We start from the raw sequence: 12785 nt of genomic DNA, 5'->3' as shown, positions 1-12785 counted from the left end.
ACGGTCTTGTTTGGCTTTCGGTGCTTTTATAATTTATCGTGATACGACACGGCACGATATCGCAAGATTTTAATATTACGATATACTGACGATCCACTCCGGATTCACATAGCTAGATAGATTGAAGTATATATTAATATTTTATATTAACTTTAATAAGAAAATTTTTAATACTTTTTGTTACTTTATTGTAATTTACGTAGAATTCTCAGTTTTTTTTATAATATATAGTTTTAATTGTTTACTAATAATTTAGCTTTCTATAAATGAAAGAATTTTTAAAATCCGTTAAGTAGTTTTTAAGTTTATCCATTGCAAACAAATAATTAAACATGTAAAAAATATTAAATCTTTTCTCTTTACAATAATAATATAAATGAATCAAATTTTTATTGAATAAAGTCTAGTTTAAATTTATATTACAAATGGAAAAGATGTTTTGTTTATAATCAATAACCTCAAAAAATTCAACGATAAAAAGCTAAATTGTGAGTGAGTAAAATCTTCTCTGTACCCGGATGAAACCAGGACGCTAGTCATAAATAAATGTAACAACCTTTTTTCTTTAACCGTAGAGTAATAAAACGAAAACTTAAACGTACGGAAGTCGTAATGTAAATTTTTCTCGTAAACTTTATATTTCATTATACGAACGATAGAAAATTGAAATCGTTTGATTATTTAATAAAAAAAAACTAAATAAATAAATATTTTTCTTTCAGGACGCGGACACAGTGGAAAAATTGAACGAGAGCGGCGAATTGCGGAAAATGCTCAAACCATACCAGGTAAATAACTTTGTACTTGATTATATAAAAATTCACAAATGAATTTTTTCTTTGAGAGATATTATTTTTTTTGTATTTTATTGCCAGTATTTGATGTCGATGATTGTTCAAGAGAATATACCAATAATTGAAAGAAAAGTTCTTGAGTGGTGACCCCGTACAAGCAAATACAGTGTAAGACAACCCCCTACTAGATTTTTTTTTATACAACTTAGAATGGCAAACAAGCTGACGGCCCACCTCATGGTAAGTGGTAACCTATGTACATGAGCAGTACCATGGGCATAACAGAGTATACTGTTTCACCCATGATACCCCACATGCGTTGCTATTCCTGAGGACTCAGGTGTTATTCCTCTGTACCCTGTAAATTCACGCCATATCCCACCCTTCAAACCGAAACACAGCCATGCAAACACAACTACTTCACGGTAGAAATACGAATGAGACAGAGGTACCGTCAGCTTTTTGCCATTCTAAGTTGTATAAAAAAAATCTGCACTTCTAAATAAATTTTGTTAAAATTTCAATAGGACTAATATAAAAGTATATTTGTTGAAAACTGCGAAATGCGGCTAAACTATTATATAAGGACGACAAGATAAATAAAATACATATTATGTTTTCAACATCCATTTTACTAAATTTGAATAGAATCGACAGAATGCATTACATTTTTAATAGTAAAAAAGTATATGTGGCCAGTACGCGCAATAATGAAAAGAGCTTATTCTTCTTCAGCTTCATATTAAATTGAATCTGCAACAATATTCTTTTAGATAAATATAATTTACCAAATCAGCAAAAAAAATAGATGAAATGAATATGTTATACTTATACGCAGTTATGAGGTAACAAATAAAACTTTACAACCAAATTGAGAATTTCCTCCTTTTTTGAAGACGGTTGAAAAATCTACTTACTCCATAAAATACATTTCGCCATTAGAATTATCGTCTCAGGGGTGGATTGTTTTCATTTACCCTAACAGGAAACACGTGACACATACTTGTATGTATGTATGTAATTATCATACTTTATAGGTTTGCCTTAACATTACAAAAGGCGAAATAAAACCTCCGCCATTTTAAATTTACTAAAAAAACAGTCATATTAAGAAACTCTTTTTATTTGCAGTTAGTTAATACCTAAAGTAACAGCCATGATAACCGACGAAAATATAAGTACAAAAGATTCTTATAATACTTACTTAATACTTATTTACTTACTATAAATTTAAAAGTGAGTTTGTTTATTTTATAATTGTAACCTCTTGACGCCTTAGAGGGTCGACCAGTCTTTATGGAAATAACATATGTGTAATATACTCAGAAGGACAAAGATAACTTCTCATTATAAATATTTATATTTCAATGTTTAAACATTTGGGAGTATAATGGCCTAACAATATACTCTGTTTTGTCCATGGTACTGTTCATGTCTATAGGCGACGGTTTCCGATTTCCATCAGGTGGACTGTCAGCTTGTTTGTTCTATCTAAATTGCATAAAAAAATTGGATATTTATTACATAATCATACTGAAATAGTTGAAGAATTTTTGGAATGATAATAACTAAAAATTTTGAAGATTTCTCATGAAAAAAAAAATAAGACCAATTGTATAAAAGCACAGTTTTTGTTCACATTAAACGTATTATTATTTTCATCACAATCATATTAACATCGAACTTACTACCTATAACAAAAAAATACAGTATATTTTTTTTTAACAATATTATTTGTAACATACAGTATACTTTAACAATATTATTTGTAGGTGTTAACCCTGTATTACAGGGGGGAAGGGATTGTTAGCAATGGAGTTTGACAGCCCCATTACAAGCAACATGCCTTATTAGCTTGACCTTCACGTGGTTCCCCCTGGAAAACATCGTGAACAATTCTTGTTGAATTCGTCACGATGGTCTAACTGACCTACTTCATCCTCACTTATCATCCTTCACTGGTTCCCCTGCATGGCTACCATTCCATTATCATCCATTAAAAAACCCTGAATTACAAGTCACTAGTAACCTTACCTCGAATAGTACAAATTATACTAAGATACAAATTAATAAAACTGTATTAATAATATCAACTAACATAAGCAAAGCCACGGGATACTGCTAGGTATTATAAATGTGAAAGTTTCTTTAAAATTATTTATTGACATATCTCACCGAGAGAAATTTGTTACATAAAACGTAACATCAAAAGAATTTCGTGTTTATTTGCATACTAGATTTGCCTGCTACTGCGTACATGTGGATTTCAAAGTATAAAACTAATAAAAGAAGCTACTTCCAGGTGGCATGTCATGATATTTATTTATTTATTTAAGGAACACCAACAGCATATTGCATTATAACATATAGGTATAACAACATTAAATACAATACAATATTAATGCACATGCCTATTATAGGTATTCACAGCATTCACTTTAACGTAATTATAAAATATATACCAGTTTTTGAGTTAAGTCATCAGGGATATAACTGTGAAAACCATATCAGATTTAGTGCAGTACATTTTGCGTGATATCAAAACAAACATAAGACAAAATGTTGTTTTGGCTATTATTGTTCTTATTAAGACTCCTCATATATTATTTTTCTAAATAACTCCCATATATAGACGTTGTCGCCGTAGGGGCCCCGGCATAGAATAGGCCACCCCTTCCTTTCCCGTGGGTGTTATAAGAGGCGACTAAGAGAGGTCGAGGGATAGGCAGCAGCGTCCCTCTTGAAAAATCTGTAAAATCCTAACTGCGATTACCAACCCGCCTGCCAAGCGTGGCCACTACTGGCAAAACTCCATTTGTGGGGAAGGCTTATGTCCAGCAGTGGACAGTTAATGACTGAAATAATAATAATAAATAGACGTCGTCTAGTTACTATTTAATATATTATTAAGATTTGAATGTTTATTATTACAATTTAAATGAAATTCGGTTTATACATAAATATATCTTGTACACATAGAATCATCATCATCATATGGCCTCATCAGTGTTGCCAATAGTTGCCATGCTTGACAAGCTGGTTTTTTTATGAATGATAATGGAATGGTAACCCCGCCTGCGCTATCGGTATACACTAGCGGGGCACCAGTGAGAGATGATTGGTGAGTATAAAAAGGCAGGTCAGTTAGCCCATCGTGAAGAATTTAACGATAAATTAGTCACGATGGTTTCCAGGGGGAACCGCGTGGAGGTCGATCTGATAAGGTATATTGATAACGATGGGGACTAACCTCCCCATTACTAACAATTCCTACCCCTCCTGACAGGCTAGTTGGCAACAGTAGTCAAACACACAGGATACTTGACATAAATTTTAATCACCCGGAAAATTCCGAGGAATATTATAGTCCTACTTTTTTATTATATATGCAAAAGTTTGTAAAGATATTTAGAAGAGAATAGAATATATTTATTTCCAGAAAAAAATACAGTTATATCATATATAAGAAGTGTCTCATATTAGACAAAAGAAACTAGCTCAGCTGATGCAGCAGCTATGAGAGTACCAGTGCTGCGTGTATAACTGCGCGCTGATTTTCAGCCAATCCTTGTCTTAACAAAATACAAACGGGTACACATGTGTATGTGTACCCGTTTAAATGTACTGTATGTGTATACAGTACACATATACAGTTGTGTTTGCATGGCTGTGTTTCGGTTTGAAGGGTGAGATATGGCGTGAATGTACTGGGTACAGAGGAATAACACCTGAGTCCTCAGGAATGGCAACGCATGGGGGGTATCATGGGTGAAACAGTATACTCTGTTATTTCCATGGTACTGCTCATGTCTTTCTATCAGGTGGGCCGTCAGCTTGTTTACCATTCTAAGTTGTATAAAAAAAAGTACAACCACAATTGCACGTTAAAAAAAATATATTTATTTTTTTATTACTCACTTACGCTTAAACAGACGAATAAATTTGAATGAAATTTGGTATACGGTATTCTAACTTAACATACTGATACTTCATATATTGATACACGAGTGGAAAGCCGCGGGGAACGTCTAGTTAAACAACAAACGTGTCAAGTTTGCAAACTGAATCCCTCACTTAGCACTCTGCTTATTGAGTCGTGTCGTCTCAAAGTTTGTACATAGCAACAAAATACAAGTATATTAGCGTCGGCGCACCCGTCAGTTACAACGGATTTGTTTGCGTAGCCGGGGGCGTTGTGATGGCGCAATCGATTTGGGTGTTGGTCATCCATACTAATTTATTAACTGGTGACCCACCCCGGCTACGCATGGTTTTTTTTAATCAAATTATAAAAACTATTGAGGTCAGAAAAGAAAAAATGTTAGGACACTTGATACGACGACGAACATTGAACGATGAAAGTAGGTGTCATGCGTATCAAGCTGGCGTGGCAAGAGAGATGATAGGTGAAAATCAAAAAAGTAAGAGCTCCGCTCATAATGAAAAGAACACATGGTTTAAATGGAGGTCAAAAAACTTGCACACTTTTTTTAATAAATAAAATACCATAAGTCACTCATATTGCTCACTGATAATGTAGCTTTCTATAGGTGAAAGAATTTTTAAAATCAAATAAATATTTTTAAGTTTATCCATTACGAACAGAAAAAGAAATCTTTTCTCTTTATTATATTAGTAGAGACTAGCTATTACTCGCGGTTTTACCCGCGTGACCCAAACTACTATTCCGGTGGAAAAAAAAATACTTTAACTAATTCTTTAGAAACACCCACTTTAATTGATGAACCGATTTTGTTGATTAATTTTATAATCGACAGATTTAACTAAAGAGCAATGAAAGAAAGATATAATAATAAATATAAGTGGCTCACATTGGTGTGATTGAACACAACGATGGCAGTCTCATCCATCATACTCGTGAACGGGCGCTTCTAGTAGCGACTTGTCTGTTCAAGAATACCGTGATGGATTGTAGCTTTGTAGTTAATTTTCTTTTTAAAAAAAATAAAAATTTTTATTATTGACAGTTTATCACATATGAACATTGTGAAAAAGCACATTTTATCCATTCACATGAAATTACATTCCGTTGATCGTAAATTCATAAAAAATACTATTTAGAAATGCTAATAATTAAGTTTACTTGAATAAAAAAAAAACATTTATTTATGTATTTATAATTACACCAATCATCTGTTCCTCAATCTAGGACACCTGTATATTGAAAAACAGACGAAGATCATCTAGAAGGACACTAGCCAAAACACGCAGATCCGAATCATATTCTTCTATCTCTCTTCTTCTCAGTCCATCTCCTAATTAGGCCGTTCAACCATCAAACCAATATATACAGAAATCCACAGCGAACATCAATAATCTGTTGTGAACATCGAGAAAAAATAATATACCATTACAATTTCCAGAGTCCAGACGCCTGCAACACGTGCCAAGTGTGCGGCGGCTTCAGACTGCTCCCCTGCAGAGTTTGCAACGGTTCCAAGAAGAGTCTCCACAGGAACCATTTTACAGCTGAATTCGTCGCGCTCAAGTGCATGAATTGCGATGAAGTCGGCTTAGTTAGATGCGAAGCGTGCTCTTGAAGGGAATATTCAAGATTCTCTTCAAAGAGTCAACAAGAAAGTCAATACAGTTCAATTAATGTAAATATCTTAGTAATTATTAATGCTAGTTAAGTACTTAGTTTAGAGTTTAGAGCAGGGGTGCTCAATCGACCTTGACCTTGAATAAAAAGATGCCTATTGTGCGGAAAACTAATATATATGTCACGTTATTCTCCACATAGACGACAATCCTGCATCACAAAAACTTGCAGCTTCTCAGAGTCGATCGATCGTAGTTTAACAATATTGAGGTAGACCGCGCACAGTTCAAGTTTGAGCACCCCTACTGTAGAGGTACAAGAGCTTAGGCCTCAGGAATGGTAATGAATAAGAAGTACCGTGAGCGTCACGGTATATACTGTGACGACCATAGTGCTATTCGTTTTTATGGGCGACGGTTACCACTTTCCATTAAGTGGCACGTCATCTAATTTACCATTCCAAATTTTCAAGTTACATAAAAAAAATAAAGATTGCGTACACTATGGTAACACGAAAATTTATTATTTATTTATTTTTAAAATTATTAAAAAAATTCTTATGCAAAAATATTAAAGTCTTATTAATTTAAGAAATTAATTAGGCATTATAAAATAATCTTTGCTGGTGTAAAGGAGTTGCCAGCTATCTCGCTCCACCTTGGTAATTAGATCGTGTAATACATACGTATAACGTCACCTGTTCAATAAAGTTGTCTCCCATAATACGATGATTAAAATCTTAATCATCTGTTAAAGACATTTTCTTTTGTAGTAGCTAAAATATATATTGAGTGGTTAATTTATTTAACTTTTTTTTTAATGCGTATCTTGTCTCTTTGGTGATCAAACAGATTGATCGAGGTTTAAATAAAGTAAAAATGTGTAAATTAATATAAATGATTTAAACATTTAAATGTAACTGATTATGATAAAACAAATTAAAGACAAATAGTTCTTAAATGTTATTTATTTAATAATAGTAATTCCTTTCTTATTGTTTCCTTACGCTATATATAAAACCTATGTGTAAATTTCGAAATTCTAGATTCAGCAGTCTCAGCTTTGCGTTGATGCATGAGCCCGATAAACATTTTAACCTTTCTATAGAGTGTGTTAGTGTACGCATCTTTATTTTTTTTTTATCAGTACAGAATTGAGAAAATACTAGCAGTGTAATGTAAATTTATTATATTATGTTTATTTAGCTCAATTTTCATTTTATATATGTGAATATGTCTCTTATATCTAAATTTAACAGTGTAATAATATACAGCACCAACATTTTTTTTTATAATAAAAATACGTGGTGTAATTTCTATTTGAAATGATTTTGAAATTTAATATATAACTATTACCTGTATAGATATACTTTTTATACAATAGGTTATATTGAGCAAAGCTAATAAGCGAATGTAATAATTAATTGTAAAAACAAACATTTATTTTTTCATGTTTTCTTTTTCAAAACAGTCAGTTTCAATTGTAAATTCTAGATATTAAATCTGATATTGTATTTATAATTTACTTCTTCACATTCTACTCAGAATCACAATTTTAATATTTTATTTACTTAATAATTAAATTTTAAGCACAAATGATTCTAAACAAAGCAGTGTTTTCATAATAGTGCGATCAAAATATTTTTAAGCATTTTCATGTCATTTATGAATATAGCTAAAATCTTAAACATATATTTTTAAAGCAAATAGTAAAAATTTAAGGTAAATTCAATACAGTGCCAAAAATTTTATTACTTAAATTTTCACTAAATACCACTTTGATTACTTTATAATAATTAAAAATGCTACTAGCATATTAACAAATAGAAAATACACATTTTTTTTTCAATATATATAACAAAAAATAAATAGAATTGTATATATTTGTAATTGTATACAATATTAAAGTCAAACACAATTGTATAAAAATGTATCAGCAAATGTACTTTAATTAATTCAAAAATAACAATATGTTTAATATTCAGAATACTCTAAACTTATCAATGTGAAAATGTCAAAATAATTTAAATTTTAAATGAGATTTTTATTTACTTAAACATTTTCATCTAGTATCTTAATTTTTTATTAAATTTATAATTGACTACAGTAATTGATTTATAAAATGTAAATAATACAGCATACAAATTATTATTAGTATTTACGAAACATAAAGTTTTAAATTAAAAAAAAACGAATTATTTTATTCATTTTTGTTGCGCATATTTAAAATATTATTATGTAATTAATTTAAATAATAAATGGGCATTTTACATCGTAAAATGTAGTCCTCGGTAATTTTGTTTAATTATTTATTATTATTCGTGTATTTTTATGAGTGAATTACTTGGTGTGCCAACTAATGTTTTGGAATGACACTACTTATATTTACGTATCTTTATTTTCTCAACTGCGTAATAGGTTATTGATTAGTGTTGCATATGTTGAATGCCCACTTGGTAATTAATATAGTTTTCTCATCTATTTTTGTTATGTGTACTTACACATTTACATAAGTAATATTACGAAGAATTATTAAATTAATTACTTAGTTGAAAATACAAACATGACTGTCATAGTTCTTAATTTGGTATCTTTAAAAAATATATACAATATGTTAAAAGTAAATCTAAAGTTTCTAAAGCAAGTAACCTAAAAAGAATTCTAATCAGGTTAAGACTTTCTATATAATTTTTTTTAAAAAACAAGAATAAAATGTTAGTAGTCGCGAAATTTCTTGTCTTTTTTATACTTATATTCGTATTCCTTTGAGAAAAATCTTCATTTTCACTAGTATAATACTTGCTTAAAAACCTTATATTGAAGATTGTCTTATTATGACTATTATCTCAATAAACGTTTCGTCATTCGTCTATGAAAACTGAAACTTCTTAAATTCCATCCAATTTTTCGTCAAGAGTAATAAAGTTGGAAAACTTTCAAAACGATGAATAATTGCCAAATGATTATATTGATTGTTTCTACCACGTAATTTGTTATGAGAAATTTTTGTTATAAAAACTGTCTATACTAATACCTATTTATTGTATCGATCAGTTATGTATTTTGTATAATTAAAATTCAAAGGTTCAACATTTCATACCATCCTTACACGTGACTCTAATTAATGTTTTTTTTTTTTTATTAACTCATAATTTACGCAGTTGAGAAATATTTATTTAAACTCTATAAGATTCATGTTTATTTCATATGTGACACGAGTCCTATCTAATTACCTTGGTAATAAATGTAGAAATGCTATAATTACAAATTATTTTGATACGAGGATAAAAATCTGTGAATATAATTTTTCAAACGGAATGACTTTTTAATTAATTCTGCATTCCAATTTGATAAATACTTTTAGATATTAATATCAGATTTTTAATTAAGTATCTACTTTAATTTCGTTTTAATTTCTTGTTCATTTTAAATAAAACGCCACAAGAAAATTGCATTTCTACAAATATCATGTATTTTATTTTAAAAGTTTAATATGAACAATTTTCTTTTCTGTATGTAATTATCTTTATTACTAATTAACATTAATAATCTTTTCAAATATGTTATGTATTATTTAGTACGGAAAAAGAGATTCTATGAGATTAAGAAGAAAGATTAATTTAGAAATCAGATGTTAACTCTTAATATTTATAAAAATATGCATGATATAATATTGCATGTTGTAACTTTGTAAATTTTTGTAAAAGAAATTTCGGTGCAAATTGTAAACGAATTTTTAGTTAATAAAATATAATGCCATAAATTAGATGCAATATATTTTTATACAAATAGTTTATTTTACTTTATTTTTTTAAATAAATAAGATAATTTTAGTTTGTACTAGCAAATATCCATCGCTTACTGTAAGTTGTGGTTTTATTTTTGTTTATTTTCAAAGTTTCATCAATCCACTGTCAAATTTAATTTTTAAACTATATTTAATATTTTATATTAATATTAAAATATGTACTTAAATATTTTAAAACAATGTACTTACATAATAAGCCATGCTGGCTGTTATCGAGTTGTGATAATATATACTGTCTCTATATATAGCAAAACGATAGCTATTCTAAACTTCTTCAGGTTTCATTCGCATGTTAAGCTATCGATATAAAATTAAGAAATTTTGTAAATATTTTTGTTTTAAATAAATAATAATATGATATACTCGTATAGATATTTTATTTTCTTCACTCCAACGCATTCAAAATGGTAACCATTGCTTATAGAAATGAATAGCTGTGGGACATATTGAACACACAAAGAAAAATTGTCTTTTATATTTCATAAAACTAAAAGAACGATACTTTGCAAAATTAAATATTGTAAATACATTTTTTTTTTTACAGATTATACCTATGTTTTTACTATTGCCATAGACAAAAATTTCGAAGACCAAAAAAATACAACTTGCATTGTCTTTTATCTACTTTCCATTTCATGTAACTCTATAAACAAAATAGAAGACATTAAATTAAAAGTACCCGTAACCGGCGAGCGTATATGAAAAGATTGATGAATGTGGAAGAAGCGAAAGAGGTTTGTTTGAATCGAAGCAATTGGCGTTCTATTGTTTCTGCCTACCCTAATGGGAGACAGGCGTGACAGATATGTATGTATATAAGACATTTTTTTATGATTAGCATGGATATGGCATAAATATCTTAAGACATCTATAGATCACTCAAACTCTGGTAATTTTACAGACAGATGTTCTAATTTCTAACCCAAATAATTTTACAATCATATCTCGTCATTATTATCATTATATTAGCCGTTATCTGTCCACTGTTGAAGATAGGCCTTCGGAGACTGTCATAAGGAACGGGACCATTCCTTATGACGGATTACCATTGGGAGGATTTCGCCAGTAGTTTGGTTACGCGAATTGGCAACTGCAGTTTGACTTCGGTGATGTTTTTAATGAGACGCTGCTGCCAATCCCTCGACCGTTATGTTTCCTTAATCGCCTCTTACGACACTCAGGGAACAGGATGGAGTATTTCATTCTATGCAGGGATCACACGGCATATTTCATCGTTCAAATCAAAATATAGCCATGAAGCTGCTCAGTGGCATAAATATGATTACTAACGATTGCTAACGATATTGTGGAAAGTTTCATACGAGTAATATTAGTAAATGGCTATTTATCCGCTACTTCGTACAAGTGGATTTCAGAAGCAGGAAAACAAATTAAATAGTCCACATTTAGATAGAGTATCATGATAAAACATACACCAGTTTTTAAATTAAACCTTCTGGAATCATCATCGTTATATCAGTTTGGTCTCCCTTGAGTGGTTTTGCCAGTAGTTGCTACGCTTGGCAGGTGGATTGACAACCGCAATTAGGGTCTGGAGATGTTTTAAGACAGACACTGCTGCCCACCCCTTGCCTTTCCTTAGTCGCCTCTTACGAAACCCACGAGGAATGAAGGGATGGCCTATTATAGGCCAAGACCTTCTGAAATACAACTGTGAAAATTGCAGTCAATTTGGTGCAATAATTTTTGCATGATGCTAGAACAAACTTAATATAATAATAAATATAATAAACTTTATTTCCTGAAACAAAGTTAGCGTATGGTACAATATAACTATGACCCCCACATCAGGGACAAGGCTGTCTCGTGGAAGTCAAAGCTAGAAATTTAACAGTTATGGTGCGGCGAACATGGTTAATAACAAACAGACAGATAAAATTTTTAGAAGTTATTGTTTAGACATCTATTGGTTTTATTAAGATCCCTGATATTATTTTTACTTACATATCTCTGATGTACAGACATCGTCTTGTTTCAATTTTATTATATTACTTACATAAGAATGAATAAACGTTCCATTATAGCTGTGACTTTGATAAAACTTAGAACAAAGTTTTACATAATAGGCGTTTAACACAACAAAAGAAAACAAATATAAAGTAAAAATTTTAATTTAAAAATATATTTTAATATTAAATTTCATACACTTGCAACGATTCTTTTAAAAAATAAAACTTTGACAGATTAATTACAAATAATTAAGAGAAATTTAAGTTGAACAATCTTTTTTTAACAAAAGGCACTGATAATTTGATAGTTCGACATTCAATTAATAAACTTTGAAAACCACCCATATACTAAAGTTTTAGAAGAAGAAAAAAAAACAAAGATTTTGATCCATACTCTATATCTAAGAAGTAGCTCCATTAAATAAATAAAAAAAAAATAAGAATATTTTTTATTAAAGTAAACTTAATTATAAACATTTTCGAATGGTCATTTATTTATAAGTCTATCGCCCAGTTTTTGCAATTTCAGCTGAGAACAACGGGCAAGAAACACAACTGTTGCTTTTTTTTTCAAATAAGAATTTACTGACTGACTATTACAAACTTCGTATTGCTAAAAGAAAAAAGAAGCTACAATGCTACAATCATTCA

At 30.0% G+C, this 12785-nt stretch overlaps 1 protein-coding gene across 1 annotated transcript in view; it reads left to right on the top strand.

Annotated features, from left to right (window-relative positions):
* The window catches only part of LOC113511996 (glutaredoxin domain-containing cysteine-rich protein CG31559-like), a 118730-nt gene extending 108210 nt beyond the window's left edge, over nucleotides 1-10520 (top strand). The window contains exons 5-6 of the mRNA XM_026895741.3: nucleotides 723-788; nucleotides 6179-10520. Of these exons, the coding sequence (XP_026751542.2) occupies nucleotides 723-788; nucleotides 6179-6355 (243 nt within the window). The 3' untranslated portion in view covers nucleotides 6356-10520. The remainder of the gene's footprint in view (nucleotides 1-722; nucleotides 789-6178) is intronic.
* Nucleotides 10521-12785: the final 2265 nt, after the last annotated feature.

This window comes from Galleria mellonella, unplaced genomic scaffold (genome assembly GCF_026898425.1).
Source record: "Galleria mellonella isolate WM207_F2 unplaced genomic scaffold, CSIRO_AGI_GalMel_v1 utg184, whole genome shotgun sequence".
Classification (NCBI taxonomy): Eukaryota; Metazoa; Arthropoda; class Insecta; order Lepidoptera; family Pyralidae; genus Galleria; species Galleria mellonella.
This window is presented reverse-complemented; position numbering and strand designations above follow the sequence as displayed.